Source organism: Gobius niger (assembly GCF_951799975.1).
Source record: "Gobius niger genome assembly, chromosome: 23".
NCBI lineage: Eukaryota > Metazoa > Chordata > Actinopteri > Gobiiformes > Gobiidae > Gobius > Gobius niger.
Window position 1 is genome coordinate 4,793,992 of NC_136874.1, and position 17,124 is coordinate 4,811,115.

At 42.2% G+C, this 17,124-nt stretch overlaps 1 protein-coding gene and 1 long non-coding RNA gene across 2 annotated transcripts in view; one reads left to right on the plus strand and one right to left on the minus strand.

Annotated features, from left to right (window-relative positions):
• Positions 1-17,124, plus strand: part of ptgfrnb (prostaglandin F2 receptor inhibitor b) — a 107,591-nt gene that overhangs the window by 87,130 nt on the left and 3,337 nt on the right. The window contains exon 12 of the mRNA XM_079582010.1: positions 16,497-16,683. Coding sequence (XP_079438136.1) covers positions 16,497-16,683 — 187 coding nt within the window. The remainder of the gene's footprint in view (positions 1-16,496; positions 16,684-17,124) is intronic.
• Positions 1-17,124, minus strand: part of LOC306982241 — a 42,799-nt gene that overhangs the window by 22,970 nt on the left and 2,705 nt on the right. The gene's annotated exons all lie outside the window — the stretch shown is intronic.

Consider the following 17,124-nt stretch of genomic DNA (forward strand, 5'->3'; position numbering starts at 1 on the left):
TGTTTTCCCCCTTAAAGAGGGGGTATTATGCTTTTTTCAGTCACATAGCACCAGTCTATATCACACTACAATGATGACCAAACCTTCTGTTGGTCTGTAAATGCAGTAAATTAGAATAACGGCCTTGTATAAAGCTGCTCTCTCAAAATGGCTGTAGTGAATGTCTTGAAATAGGCCTCTGTCTCTTTAAGAACCTCTGAGCCTTTCCGACACGCCCCCTCCACACGCTGTCTGTGGCATCAGTGGGGAGGGGGTTCTGCTGAGGAGCAGTGGTTGGTTACTCGGCTGGTGACGAAAGCTCGGAGGCGTCTCCAGGAGGTGGGGGCGTTCCTAGGAGGACTCAGGCAAACCTATCCCTAAAATGGCCGCCATCAGAGTTTTTACAGATTACTCAAAAATACGTGAATGTGCCAAGGCAACACTTCAGGCATGTTTTTAATGAGGGAATGACATAATAACATGATGTAAAGCTTGAAAAAGTCCATTTTGCATAATACCCCCCCTTTAACTGTTTTCAAACATGACCATATATGGGAGATTCCAGAGATGTGTCTGTATCTATAGCATGTATTTCTACAAAGGGGTTATTGCTCATGTTACTTCACAGTCTTGTTGTTCAGTCTGACAGCAGTGGGGATGAAGGACCTGCTCCTTCTTGCTCTGAGGGTGTCTCAGTCTGCCACTGAAAGAGCTGCTCAGCTCCTCTACAGTCCCGTACAGTGGGTGGGAGATGTTAGATGTTAGAAATATGTTCAAAAACTGAGATTTTGGCTTCTTCTTTTTTTTTTTCTCCCCGTTTCATCAAATTCTCTTTCCTCTGATTTATGACACGTTAAATGAAATCTGCGGCATTTTAAAAAAAATCTTTTCTGTTTTTCTCCATTAAAATACATTGACATGTTGCTGCCTGTTTATTGTCGGGCTGCACGATATGAGAAAATCTCACACTTTGTCTTGAATAAACAACACACCTCTGGAGAAATGCAAAGTAATGACCAAAACATGGCAGAAATTGAACAAAATCCTGATTGAAACTGAATGTATTGAGGACATGAAGTTGGCTGCTTTGTTTATGCGTATGTATATTAACCCTTTCCTCACTGTGTCTTATCAACGCTCCGAACGTGGTATCATCCTGGACGTGTTTTCAAAAGCAAGAATAAAAAAAACAGAACTAGTGCCTTTTCAACGCGGCGCTATCTCTCAAATTCCTTTGTTAAAAGCGCCGCACACGCCTGACACTTTATTTTCTTTCTCTTGGGGAAGAAAAAGTATGCTTTGTTCTCCGCTGACAGACTCCTCGGCACAAGCTGAAGACAAGAGAAAAACATATCCACCGTCAAAAGGGAAATGAGAAGATGCGGCGGGAGGGAGGGGGGAGGGAGGGGAGGGAGGGGGGGGGGGGGTAAGCTGGATTTGACCAAAGGCTGACCAGGAAGGGAGAGTCGGAGTATTTTATATTCATTTATTTGACAGGGACCATGGACAAACCTTTAGCTTCCTTCCACAACATCTGAATAAACTTTACAACTAGCCTTCAGTAGCATAAATCAAATATTAACCTCTTTACTCTCACCTGAACCGAGTATTTTATCCTATCCTTTACCCAAATCTTCTTGAACAAAGCGTCAAAAGAGTGAGGAGAAACACGATTAAAAAGTGTCACAAAAACGCAGCAAAAGAGCGACAAAAAAGTGAGACAAACGTGCCGGAAAAGCGACGCTCAAGCGATAAACAATGACATCATCACAATTTAGAAAGTGATGATGTCATAATGTCAATGGCAAATACAACTCCGTGGGAGAAATACAGTTTTGTAACAAATCTCCAAAACGAAATCAACAGTTGATTTTCCTCATCAGTGTTTGATCGTGATTGGATTCACAAACCTGTCAAATTATTTTTATGTCTGAAAGTCCTTTCTGTTGGACAACATCACATTCTGAGAACATAGTTGGACATTAGTTCATATGTGCTGACAGAGGAGACGATGAACTTTGTGACAGTTTTTGTTTCATGTGGATTCTTCCAGCAATGACTGAGATATGAGCCAAAAAACAAAGATGTCAGTTACCACAGTTACCGTCAGTTGCTCCACCTCAGTGTCAAACTATACAGACGGCATCTCGTAATAGAAGGGGGCGTGGCTTCGCCGAGGGGGAACATAGAATCTTGGGAAACACCATTTTTCACTCTTTTTTTGCCATTTTCTGGCAAAATATAAAAGTAATTATCACATACAAATAAAGTCATGTCTAAATTGGTTCCATGTGGATGTTTATTCACAGCAGATTGTTCAGTAGAAGAAAAAAAAACGCAGTCGGAGCTAGCGTTTGCGTTAGCACATTGCTAGCATGAAGCATCATGTTAGCATTCTCTGTTATTTATGTATTTATGGACTGTTGAACCACTTTGCTCCTCTCCATGTCTTTGTCTTTTGTATGTATGTTCAGCATTTGATAAAGTAGTTTTTGAATAATTAGAGAAAGTTTAGATTTTTCTCCAAATTGTTTTCCCCCTTAACTGTTTTCAAACATGACCATATATGGGCGATTCCAGAGATGCCGTCTGTATCTATAGCTAACAAAAAGCAGTGAAGAAAGTGACAAAAACGCTTCAAAAAATGTGACAGAAACGCGGTGACAACGCGACGAAAAGTTACGATGACTTTTTTAGGTCTTAGCTTTCAAATTAGCCAGTCCAGAAGCTTTTAAGTTTGGGTAAAGCCGAACAGGAGAAAATGCACTCAGTTGAGGCGGGGAGTAAGATGTTAACCAGTCACTCCATGTTAAGTAAAGCACTGTTTGTGTCCTTGAATAACCTGAAGAACTCACGGTCTCCACACGGTTTTGACCCTGTAGTTCAGACCTCAAACTTCTGAAGTTCGTGTGATTCTTGTATTAGTTCAGCACTTTCAAGACATTTCCCCCAAATCGCCCGCCGTCCTCAAACACCCCCCTATTGTCCATAAATATTTTACATTTCTCGCTACTTTTTTCCTCCCCCCGATATAACGATCCTCGCTCCGGTTTTGACTCTCCCTCTTCCTCTCCTTCCCTCCTCTCTCTCCCCTCTCTCTTCCTCCAAATTACCCAGCTGTCTTTGCAGGCCCGACAGGCAGCCGTTAATTAGCCAATCTCACGCTCCGTTAGCCGGCCGCGGAGAGCCAGCCCGTGCACGGCGGCGGCGCGGCACATAGGCACCAGCGCAGAGGCAGAGAAACGTATTGTTAAAGTGAGCACAAGTGGAAGAGGTAGCTTGAATAGATCCGGGCCAGTGAATGGGCTTTTTCTTTTTTTTTCTTTTTTTGTTAAGGAGGGGGAGAAGTGGTTTGGGAACTTTAATGCTAAGTTTCCTGAGAATTTTCAACAAAAAGCTTTAAAAAAAAGTGTGGGAAAAATCTCTATGGTGCAAGTGAAGTGGCGGTGTCAAGTGCGCTAACTAAACGTTTCCCGATGGGCTGGAGCGAGCGGGTGGTTTGGGCAGTGAGAGTTAAACTAGGTCAAAATCAGGGCTGGATTTTGCTAAATGGGGACAAATTTGAGTGTCGCACCAGTAGAATAGAAAACGCACTGATTTGGCTGCTTTTCTTCACGTATGGCCTTTACAACCTTAGAAATATGCTAACGTACGCACACAGAATGTGTTAGCTTGTTTTCAATGTATTTTTCATAAGAATAAAAACAGGAGAAGTGGTGTTCAATCCTAACGTATGCGGACAGTTAGCAAGTAGGTTGTTCCGGGAGACTTCTCAGAGTCCGTTAGCATTAGCCTGCTCGCTGTATTTTCCCTTATACCCACTAGCATTAGCCTGCTCAATGTATTTTCCCTTATAGCCTTAGCATTAGCCTGCTCAATGCATTTTCCCTATAGTCGTTAACATTAGCCTGCTAAATGTATTTTTCCTATAGCTGTAGCAATGGCCTGCTCAATGCATTTTCCCTATAGTCGTTAGCATTAGCCTGCTCAATGTATTGTCCCTTACAGCCGTTAACATTAGCCTGCTCAATGTATTTTCCCTATAGCTGTTAGCATTAGCCTGCTCAATGTATTTTCCTTATAGCTGTTAGCATTAGCCTGCTCAATGTGTTTTCCCTATAGCCATTAGCATTAGCCTGCTCAATGTATTTTCCCTATAGCTGTTAGCATTAGCCTGCTCAATGTATTTTCCCTTATAGCCGTTAGCATTAGCCTGCTCAATGTATTTTCCCTATAGCCGTTAGCATTAGCCTGCTCAATGTATTTTCCCTATAGCTGTTAGCATTAGCCTGCTCAATGTGTTTTCCCTATAGCCATTAGCATTAGCCTGCTCAATGTATTTCCCTATAGTTGTAGCATTAGCCTGCTCAATGTATTTTCCATATAGCTGTTAGCATTAGCCTGCTCAATGTATTTTCCCTATAGCCATTAGCATTAGCCTGCACAATGTATTTTCCCTATAGCTGTTAGCATTAGCTAACACACTACATTGCGCTCCAATGCCGACTAAACATCATCTATTAAGAACAGAGAAGCCACAGAAATGATTTAAACGTCACAACATGGATATGCCATACTTTAATATAGGGACTGGCTTCACTTCTCCTTTGAATCGGGAGAGAACGTTGATTGAAGCAAATAACCCAAAGGTCCGGCTCAGATAGCAAACGATCTTTCCTGTATTTCTTCTGAGGTTTGAGAGAAAAACGGCAAAGTGACTCGGACGCTGTGGCCTTTCCGACCGCAGCGTCACAGGCTTTATTATCGCTGATGCTTTTGCTACTTGGTCAGATCTGCTTTCCACATAGTCCAGCCCTGGATTAGTTCTCATTAGTTCTCAGCGATCTGTATCTATAAAAAATTCTCCATCCACAAAATTCACCTCATTTTTCAGCTAAATTGGAGTTTCTCTTTCCTATTAGTCATAAGACACACAGCGCTGCCTTACAGTTCAAATCCAATATGAGTCACACTCGCTCCCACATATGCTTTTAGTCCACTGTCCCTGTGCGTTAATGGCTACAGCATATATAACTACAGCTGTGGGAGAGATAATGTACTTTAGAACATGAACAGCCGGGTCACAAAGGTGTGTTTTTGAACTCCGGCGAGCGAAAGAGTCACGATTTTACAGGTTCAGTCGTCCTCATTGTCCTTTGAGTCCCAGTCACAGTCCAGCCTATATTCAAGCATAGTTTTTTTAAGGTTTTACAATAATATTTTAGAAAATGTATCTCAATGTATCTATGTATGTATAAATCTATAGGGAAAATACATTGAGCAGGCTAATGCTACAGCTATAGGGAAAATACATTGAGCAGGATAATGCTAACAGCTATAGGGAAAATACATTGAGAAGGCTAATGCTAGCAGCTATAGGGAAAATACATTGAGCAGGCTAATGCTAACTGCTATAGGGAAAATACATTGAGCAGGCTAATGCTAGCAGCTATAGGGAAAATACATTGAGCAGGCTAATGTTAACGGCTATAAGGGAAAATACATTGAGCAGGCTAATGCTAGCAGCTATAGGGAAAATACATTGAGCAGGCTAATGCTAACTGCTATAGGGAAAATACATTGAGCAGGCTAATGCTAGCAGCTATAGAGAAAATACATTGAGCAGGCTAATGCTAACAGCTATTGGGAAAATTCATTGAGCAGGCTAATGCTAACAGCTATTGGGAAAATACATTGAGCAGGCTAATGCTAACAGCTATAGGGAAAATGCATTGAGCAAGCTAATGCTAGCAGCTATAGGGAGAATACATTGAGCAGGCTAATGCTACAGCTATAGGGAAAATACATTGAGCAGGCTAATGTTAACAGCTATAGGGAAAATACATTGAGCAGGCTAGTGCTAACAGCTATAGGGAAAATACATTGAGCAGGCTAATGCTAACAGCTATAGGGAAAATACATTGAGCAGGCTAATGCTAACAGCTATAGGGAAAATACATTGAGCAGGCTAATGCTAACAGGTATAAGGAAAATACATTGAGCAGGCCAACAGACTGAAAAGTCTCCTGGACCAGCTTACTTGCTATCCATCGCTTTTCCTTTTCCTTTTCCTTTATGGATGCTAGTGTCAAAGACGAGTCCACGGTCCATAAGGCTGAAGGAAACTTGTATCCATTATGTAATGTTTTACTTTTAGAGCTTCATTTCTACAATTTGTGGCGATGAAGCTTCTTGGAGAGACACAGCTACTGCGAAACACCTTCAATTCAACAACAACCCAGCACAGATGAATGATGGAAAACCTTTTTATGCAATAATAATACGTTAATAACCAAAAAGTATCTCAGATTTGATGATTCATTTGATTATTTATCCCCTCCTGCAGAAATGGTTCGTTTTACATTTCGAATTAGCAGTTTGAAGCAAATTGTCTGAGTAAGCACCGACGCACTAAACTTTTTTAATGAATTGCTTTTCTACAGAATTTAAACATGCTTTTAATTCAGCATCATTAAAAACAGCTAGAATCTGGCATTACCTGTCCCATGCCGGTCCCTTTCCTCTCTTTTCGGGAGGTTGTGGGTTCGAATCCTTGCGTCTCCAAAGCTCAAATGTTTTTCCTCTCCCCTTAGTAAAGCAGCAGTGCCTTTAAGCGCGCCTCGATATGTGTAATTACTCCCGACAAGTGCTTAACTGTTCTATTGCTTTGCCCAACGGACCTCCGAGCTAAAGGCTAACCCTCCATCGACTTGCATTAGCACATTAGCGCTGGAGTGTGGCTGTTTCCCGCGCTCTCGCCGCTCCGCTCGCATCGTCGCGCTTTATGGGGCGCAGTAAAGCATTAGCGGCTTCATTACTAGCCCCGCTGCTAAATGTCTTACTATTGGGTGGATAACAGCGCGTTCGGGGGCATTTGGAGGCTCCCGGAGGAACGATCGGGGGGAAATTTCAATCAGGAGGCACCTCCGCGGACGGCCATTTTGGATTTTATTGGCGCGCAAAGACGACAAGGACCGGAGATTCCCTTTCCCGGGGCCCAATCGGAGGCGAGCGTTAAATGCGATTGGTAATAAAAGGAGTTTGTTGCAGGGTATTGCGATACATTACACCCAAACTTCCAATAAGATGTTTTAGGAAGAACAAAACAGAGGTTAGCCCGGGAGTTGTAGGTTTAATCGACATAAAACATGCACATTAGATCCTACAGAGGAGAAGTGGTGAAAGAAAGCAAAATTTTTAGATGTTATTAAGTGTTAGTTCATCATTTATTAAGGATAAATGAGGTGTAGTTATTATAAAGTGTAAGTACAGGTAATTAAAGTGAGGTTTAATAAAGGTGTACAAGTGTAATAACTGTATACAACAACAAAAAGGATGGTAAACAGGTATCGAAAAGAAATATACCATCTTTATAATCAAGTTTTGATGCTGTTTGGTCTTAAAAAAATGGGGGAAAATGTGTTAAAGTGATAGTCTGGGAGTCTAAATGTACTACAAATTTAATACAATGTGCAAAATCAACCACCTGGTCTCGTATCCTCCCGCGTTGACCAATGAGACGAGCTTTTCCTGTGAACCAGCCTGTCAGGTCCAATCAGGAGGGAGGGGGAGGAGCTTGATCGTTTACTTTTGAAAAGTCTGTTCATTTTGCAAAAATAAGAAGGTCTTTCTGATTAAAGAGGGGAGGAATTTAATTGTTTGCTTTCAAATTTCACTCTTGTCTCTCCTCACTTAGCAAACTTACAGACTGTCACTTTAAAAATGGGGGAGAAAAATAAGAAACTGCCCAAATGCGAAAGAAATTAAATGTAAGGAAAAGGAATAAATTATCATTATTAAGCTGTTTTATGGTTCTATATGACAATTATTTAGTTTATGTATCGAAAAAACTATTGTTCAGGGATCGAATTGGACACAACGGGAAACTTTTGGGCAAAAAAAAAGCCGAAACTGCAGCTTGATATGTTTTAATCCACAGTTTCTGTATTTTCGATGAACTTATGTGGCAAAAACAGTAGAGTAATATCATCATGTTCAGAGAAATTCATATTAAATGCCAGGTTGATTCCACTTAATGTCATTTAAGGCCTTGATTTTGGCACTATTGAACATGTAGTGGGGCTGTGATCTATAGTGAGACTGTGCACCCCTTTATTACACCTATTAAGCCTTGCATATTAACGTGTAATTACTTACTTGTCACCCGTACCCACACATGGAGCTTGTGGGCCGTAATCTAAAGTCTTGGTTCAAACCCTGCCCACTCTCCCCTTCTCTCCATGACTCTGCGTTTGCCTAAAACGAACCGGGACGGGCCCGCCTTTTAAACAAACCTGCCGTGTGTATTTTCTCTCGCACAGAAGCTTAAAGCCTCTCAGCGCCGCCACCGAAACGTGATCCAGGCCCCATGAGAAAGGCCAAGGTTCAGCTCCTCTCCACACGAACCCTCCCCGGGCCCGGCCTGTGAGAGCGGGCTCTTCTCTCGATCCTCTCCTGTCCCTCTTACTCATTACTTTAGCTTTCAAAATGATCAGGCGAGTTTAGGTCTTCCCCTCTTCACTCGTTCACTGCAGTGTAATAGTGGATTTTTCCTCTTCCTTCATCTTCCTTTTCAGTGTCTTCTTCCCTTCTCGTTATCTCGCTCCTCGTCTGTCATTTTTCAAGCTCTCCTTTCGGTCTTTCTGTTCCTCGTCTCCCCCTCTCCCTCCGAACACAAACAGAGCTGAGTAGATCAAGTTTCTGGGGCCTCACGGGAAGTTCATAGGTTCAAAGTTTCGGGGCGACTTTTTTTCTTTCCCTCCGTCACGGAACAGCTGTGAAAGACAGACCGAGCCACGACTCGACGCTTACTGGAAGAAGGAGGGGCCTGTGGACCTGCAGGTGCTGGGGGGACTTCAGGACTTGGCAGGGACTCATGATATTGACTACTGTTGTGCAGGGGTGGGAACGTCCGGGTACCTCACGAACCTTTATTTTAACCTATTACATATCATTCATCATTTACATTTCTTTTCATGGGCTTTGGACCCCTTTTTCTGTGCATAAATGATCTTATACTTAGACTTGAAAACGGGTCTATCGATCTGTCAGTGACTTAAAACACAGTCCTGCTTCAAAATAAATAAATCAACCCCAAATTATTTATTTAAATTATAAAAACTATCATTAAAAGTAATCTATTTGTGTGACTGTTTGGTCCTCCTTTTATCTCCGGTCCCGTCAGACTAAGCTAAGCAGGGACGGGCCTGGTCGGTGCTTGGATGGGAGACCGTTTGGGAACAGGAAGCCTGGGCGAATGCTTCCGTCAGTCTACCCCAGGGCAGCTGTGGCTACAATAGTAGCTTATCACCACCGAGTATGGAGTGAACGAATAGTGCAATGCAAAGCGTCTGAGTGTCCAGAAAAGCTCTATATAAAACCAATGCATTATTATTATGAAAGCTGTAGTGCTGCCCCCTACTGTTCAGACTGAATTCGTGATCATTATTGGCCTCTATTGACTGTGAAAACAGTGGAGCTCTGCTGCCTCATTAATATGCATGACATCATCAAAGTCGGTATCATATCTTCCCGCAAAATATTGCGATATTTAAGACAATCAATATATTGTCGCACTCCTACTATTGTCTGTTGTTATTTTATTGGTTCAGGCTCGTGAAATCAGGCTACAAGATTAATTGCAATTTAAACAGTAGTGCAATTTCAATGGTTGCAATTAGAATATCACCATGGCGAAGTCACAACGTATTTTTGTCATGACACTATACATACCACGGTAATTAGCGGCTGATGATAGTTATTGCTGTGACTGGCAGTCTCCGCAAAGTCTCAGCAACTCTGACTGATTGTGCCGATACAAAGGGCCTCTCACCGGCCTGGAGACGAGTTGGAAACATCTCCGAGACGACCCTGGAGATAAAGCGAGGTAGAACCAGAACCAGCGAATCTCCAGGTAGAGAAGTTTGATTTGAGCTGAGTCTCGCATGGTCTCAGAGAGGTCCACGTGCTCTCAAGCAGTTGTGGTCATGTTCTGAATACTATTGTCTACGACCTGTTAGATGTTCCTGTGACGACCCTGCAGTGTCTCCAAGACCTTTTGGAGATACATGGAGACTCCACTGAAATCAAACCTGTTTGTTTGACGACCTGGAGACTCGCCTTATCTCCAGGGGTCGTCTCCAACTAGTTTCCAGGCCCTTTAAGTATTTGTCTCATGTGTTGTGTCTCATAGTGTAGATCAGGGGTAGGCAACGTCAGGCCCGGGGGCCAAAACCGGCCCTCCATCATCAAACTCTGGCCCTTGAGATGATTTTGAGAAATATTATGACCCAAATCAGAGATCCAGCACTCTAGAATTGTGAAAAATACTGTCAATTCCTTAAAATGTCTAACCCTTTTAGGCCATGATCCTAAAAGAGTAATCATCTATAGGTAGAAATGACTTAAATCTATTTGAATTAAGAGATTAAATCTAAAGTTGGAGTAGATTTGGTCTGGCCTTAGAGGAGATATAACCTATTCTTGCCAATGGAACAAGCACAAGTTCTTTTCTTAATTCAGATTATTTTGTATAATTTCAAGTGAATAATAAATAATTTTCAGTAAAAGTTAATTTGTTTGTTTTCCAGTGGGATTTCTATTTGTTCCATTGGCATTAGCGTTTTTATCTGATCTTAGATTAGTTCAACCAACATAAATTTAACATAAAAAACCTTTATTCAAGTGATTTTAAGTCATTTATCTAATTTAAGTGTATATGATGTACAACACTGGCATAATAGAAAGTGATGCTTTACTTCAAATGCTTCAATTGGAGGGTCCGGCCCTTGGTCTTTTGACGATGAAGAAAACCGGCCCTCCACCGAGCAAACTTGCCGACCCCTGGTGTAGATTGTGAACCTTCTCCAGTTCACTGTTACAAAACTATATTATATTTATTTTCCAGCTGTGGCCAAATCGAATCGACATGAGAGATGACGTCAAACTACTGTATATGCAAAGTTAACGTCATCTCATAAAGAAACGGACAAACAAAATCATCTTTTAAGTTCCTAAACCTTCCTTGCTTCTCCTCAGGAACAAAGGAATCCAAAGCGCAGTAGTAAGACGCCCGTCGGAGAAGATAAATAAATATATAACGGAGCCGCTGCGTTGCTAATTATAGGCACCTTTCTTTTTCCCCTTTTCAAATCCGTAAAGTTCAGCTCCCGCGCGGTGGATTTATGCAAACGCCAGCTTTGATCAGTGCTTTTCCTGTGGCACTCGCAAACCTGAAGCTCGCGGCGTTTGACGGACACTTTTTTTTCCTCTAAACGATTATGTAAGAAGAAGAAGAAGAAGAAGACGCCGCCGGAGCTCGTTACTGTAGGTTTTAATGGTTTGAAATGTCCACACGAGGAAATACAAGGGGAGGACGGCGGATTCTCAGGCTCTCTGGCTGCTCTGGCAAATATTGTAGTTAGTCATTGTAGCAGACGTTGTAGGAGGTTAAAGATAAGGCAAATTAATCGTAATGGAATACAAGAATTACTACATTTTTGAAGCATGTGACGTCGCTTTGTGGTGCAAAAAAACTAAGAAGAACTTCCTCAAGAATGGACGCCATTTTAGGAGTTTTGACCATTCATAAAGTATATTGTATCTGTCTTGAAATCATCATGAACCCCTGGAGCGTCCCAACCCCCGCTTTGGGAACCATGAACTGTTTTATTTATATATTTCTTGCAGTTTTACCTCATAGACATGATCTCACAATCTCAGTCTAATGCTTTATCCTTATATTAGATCAAGTGAAGGGAGGGGAAAGAGGAAAAAAAGAAGTGGGAAATGGTTGTTGGTTGCTACGGGAGACCGCTGCAGTTTCCATGGTAACTGGGTGTAGTTTTTGGTATGGGATGCCTCTCTCCCCCCCCCCCCCCCCCCCCCCTCTTTTCTCAGGACAGCACAGGTTCATTACGGGTCTGATAATGGGGCCCAGAGCGTGCGGTCAGTGCAGCTTCAGGGCAGGAAACAAAATGGCCGACAAGTTTTTATTCATTTTTTTTCGGAACTTCCTTCAGCCAGAGTTTAATTTGTGGATTTAGGCGAAAGTGATTGTGAAGGAGTCGGGTTTTCACTGGGCTGGAAGTTTGTCATGAAAATCCTTATTTTTTCACTGTTTTGTGACGTTTTCTGGCAGGCCATTAGCAGAGTTAGCACAAACAACTATAGTCAAGTCAAAATCAGATCATTATGAATATTTTTTCACTGCAGATCAGACCGACACTTGAAGTTAGCGGTTAGCATTAGCATGAAAGTAACGTTAGCATTATTCCATTCCATGTCTTTACATCTTCGTTTGGTAGAAAATACTTCCATATTTCTGGAGTAAAAGGCGGAAGAGTTGTTCTCTTTCCTCTTCGTTTCCTCTTTTGACCATTTAAGGCCTTTCCCAAAACAGTCTGAATTGTGGTAATAGGACGCAATTTCCAAATCGAGACTGGAGGCGGAGCTAACGAGAGCGAACCAATCAAACACAAAGCGACTTACGCTTGTGTTTACGTCGTCCGCCATGATTGTTTATCGTCCCAGTAAAGGTCCCGGTGAAAGCCCTCAGAGCAGTTTCTTGCTGAGGCTTTAAAGGGGCTAGATGCATGTTGGCCATGTTATACTCACTACTGCCACCTCAGGTCATACGTGTAACTGCAGTATCTCTTAAAGGAACAGGTACCGTTTTCCCATACTAATATTTGTTCTTACCTGAACTTAGACGAGTTGATGTGTACCTGTCTGGTCTTTGTGTCCATGGAAGAGCTTGGTTCTAACTTCAGCCCATTTGGAGCCATAGGAATACATTGGGAGAGGCCAAATGTTACCAACATCTTTGTTTGTTTTGCGTGACTGAGGACGCGCACAAAGACCAGACGAGTACGCATCAACTCTTCTAAGGTCAGAACATACCTCAGTATGGAAAAACGGTGGCCTGTTCCTTCAACATGGAGGATCAGACTAATATTTATCCTATTGTTAAAGGTTTTTGTTTGTTAGTGATCATCTAAAGCAGTCCTAAGTAACGTGTTGACTTTAATAAATCCTTTCCGCATTCCCTGTGGGGGTAATACAAATGTTTATGGGATGATTGGAGGATCTTTCATCTCCGCCTGGTGTCTCTGGCCAGAAAACCACCAATACACACTAATGGAATCACGAAGAAGAAGCTAACAGGCTAACGGGCAAAGCTAACTGTGGGCTAGCTCCACTTTAAACCGTATTTACAACCAAGTTTGAGTGAAAAAAAATATTTCCATTGTGTAATTGGATGTACAATATCCCTCTGTCAGTATAGTAAAATGATATTGTGACAGTGCTAAAGCTAACAGTCCAGTATATCACACCAAATACTTCTCTTTGTGGAAGAACATTTGATTATCAGGCCCCCCCTGGTGTCTGTTAATGAGCAGGAGTTTCCATGCTGTGGGCTTCTTCTTACTAAAGACATTTCCTCCATTTCGCCGTCATGAATCACTGCCAAAGTTTTTAATATTTCTTACTATTCAAACATCGATCTAAATCAATCTTCCTCATTTACTCCAAACATTATTATTTGGTTAGCGTGATACGGCGTCTCTTATGTCAACGCGCCCGATAAAAGCTGCTGTTTTCCCACCTCGTCTCCATCGCGTTCATTTTATCAGACATTAGATATTAGACGTGGCAGAGTGGTTTGGCAAATTGACTTCCCCACATTCGATTATTTTGTGTTGTTCTTTGGTAGCGGAGCCATTAGCCGCGCTGCTGCCGCCGCTCGCTCCTAACGACGTGCCCCTCCTCCCACTCATCCCTCACTTTTTCATAATTGTTTTTTTTTCTCTTCCTCTCTGCTCTCGTCGTTTGTCTTGTAGAGGCGTCTGCAGATGCTCCTTTATCTGTTTGTGACACAGCAATCCGCTTCAAATGCCCTCTTTTCATCCTACACTCGTACGTACTTATTAGACTGAAGTATAGGCTTTAGATCCACATCATGTCCACCTTCACAGAGGAGAGTGGAGCTCCTTCATCCAGGACTTCAGGAGGAGGCGAGGACTGACCTGAGTCCAGCAAAACCACGGCCTGAGCAGAGATTAGTCGATAAAAACAAAACAAAAAAAACATTTATCTGACCCAAACTGCATCGTACGACATGAACCTCAGGGGCTCCTCCTCTAACAACTGATGCAATCGATAAGAACGATTCTGAGTAGGACTGGGTTAAACAACACCCGTGTGGTATCGGGAAAAAGGTTTAGGTACTACTGGTTTAAAAAAAAAAAAATTAAAGCATCGAAAGCAGGTTTTGACGCCTGTTTGGTCCAGAGACGGCATTAAAGGAAGTGACTTGTTGTTTCAGCTCAAATAAATGCTACAAATTTAAAAGAAATAGTCTTGTATGGAATGAGTGAACATGATTGCTTTTGGTCTGATGTGATGGATTCAGGGAACAGGCCAAAACAGTTGGAACACTCTCATTTAACACCATTATATCAGATCAAATAGTTCCTCATAGATTGTAGCATCCCAGCTGAATTATTGAAGTGTACAAGTGGTATATTTCCATGTCCATCTTTATTCCATTCTTTGTGACCACCGTAAGAGCTAAAAGGTTAAACACAAGCAAATTATACTCATGAAACAATCTTAAGCATGAGCATAAACATAAAATAGACCATTACCATTTTTCTCCCTTCAGCTAGGAGCCAGAAGTAAATCTGTAAACCGTAAGGCATTTTACACATTCTCCCGCCATGGTGTTAAAAACATTTAAGCACTTCCGACAATACCGGAAACTACGTAATTTGTACAGGAAGTGCTTCAAAATAAACCATACTCCGCTACATAGATCCTTTACCCTGAAAAACTAAAAATTAAGCACTGGTTTTACAAATATTTTAGTATAGGTATCAAAAATAGTATTGTTTAAAGCAGTGGTTCTCAACCTGGGGGTCGCGAGACAAATTTGTAGGGGTCGCCAGATCATTTATATAAAATTTTCATTAGTATATAATCTAATGTTTTATTGAAGCATGTGTTTGCTATTTTACCAGAGGGCCATTATATGTTCGTAATTTGATTTTTTTCTTTGGTTTTTAAGAATTATGTAGGCCAATGTTCCTATTTCTCACGGTGTGACCCGGGCGGGGGTCACGAATCCCTTTACCTGTTACATTATGGGGGTCGCGGCTCCAAAAGCTTGAGAACCACTGGTTTAAAGGAGCTATACTTCACTCTCTTTATTTTTTTCTAGGGTACAATTATTTTTGCCCCATAAAAGTGTGTTGTAAAAGTTGCTATTTGTGAAAAAATCTGTGTGAAGTTTGTGCCGTTTTATGATTTGTTGATGTTGTGTATGAGCAACCCAAATAGTCAATATGTGACAGAAAGGGGTTTTACCTTTTCCGTCTCATTGTGACTCCGAAGGAAGAACTTCACATTTTGACTAAAAAGGTTCAAAATGAGTTATAGTCCCTTTAAAGAAGAACTCAGTGACTTGTTTACCTTAATGAACCCTTTTCATAGTCCCTCTGGGGGTAATACAAGTGTTTAGTCTCTGTCCAGAAAACAACCCCTGTAGCTTCGCTGTCTACGGGTCGGAGTCACCAATACACACTAATAGAATCATGAAGAAGATGCTAACAGGCTAACGGGCAAAGCTAATTGTGGGCAAGCGCCACTTAAGCAGTATTTACAGCCAAGTTTGAGTGAAAAAAAATATCTCCATTGTGTAATTAGATGTACAATATCCCTCTGTCCCTTTGTCTTTTCTGTCAGTGTAGTATTGACCTACTACACTGGCCTCTAGGGCATGAGTTACGTTGTTCTGCTTTAAGTACCGGCATCCAAAACCTGCACCCAGCACTAATTATGTGTAAAAAGCATTTCAGAGTAAACGTAATCGTCTCCACTGTCTGTAAACCTCAGATACATCTATTTTTAGAATGAAAGCCACTGCCTGACCAGAAATAAACACCTGGATTGAAGTGTTATGATCTGGATTTGCTGCAGTCCAGGTTATTCCATCAGCTCCATCCCCCTGAACTCTCTCCCTTCCCTGCCCTCTCTGCTTCCCCCTGCAGTCCACAAAGACACTAAACTCTCCCCTCCCCCAAGTTCCACCAAGATAATATGAATTTCCCTATGAACCGGCAATACAAATGATCTACAACTACTATTACAACACTACTCCGAGATTTATTTTACTTTATTTGAAGATCCCTGAATAATGACTCATATTCTTACAAATTACCCACGTCTCCCGCTGCTAAAGCCTGTCCTCGCGGAGACGCAGCAGCCCTGGAGTCTGGATGTGAGCGTGTGGGAGGAGGACGGTCTAATAGTGGCTCTCGGTGACACAGTAATCACAGGTTCAGGCTCCGCTCTTTCTCTGCAAATAATGAGCTTCGGTTCATCGCGTTCTTCAAGCCAAAGATCCGACTGCAGCCGGGAACATCTCATGCTCTTAACCTCAGCAGTTACATGTGTAAAGACGAGGGCCCGAATGGTGCTGCTTGTCTCATAAACTCCTTCTTCTGTGTCTCCTTCAGACGACCTGGTGTATGAGGTGCGCTGGTTCTTCACTCGGCTGCGGGGCGGGGACACGGCGACCCTGGTGGCCAGCGTGGACCGCTTCGGCGTCGTGAAGAAAGAGGCTCGAAACTCGTCCAGCGACATCTCCATCGAGCGCACAGACACGCACTCCTACGAACTCAACGTCCACGGCACGCAGGACAGGTCAGTCTGGGCACTTTAGACCCAGCTAGTCCAGGTTTAGGCCTAGTTTGGTCCCTGTTTGGAGGGTTTTAGACTTGGTGAATGCTTTAAGGCGAGAAACTGCAAGGGAATAAGGGGACAAGGGATTTTGTAACTCTAGCTCAATAAATCAGGCAGGGATTCGATATTGAAAAATCAGTCTGGGCACACCTTCAATAATATCAGGCCTCATTCATGAACATCTTCTTAAAAAGCTTCTTAAAACCCGTCCCAGTGTCAGGAAACTGCGCCAGATTCACAACACGTTCTTAAGTAGAGAGAATCTCCCACACCTGTGTTCAGTTGGAAAACACAAATCCCAAACTAAAAACCAACAAAAGCCCAAAAGAAAAAAATATTGATCAATCTGTTGTTGAAAAGAAAAAAAAACAATAAATGTGGTCTTTCCTGGACGAGCATGTG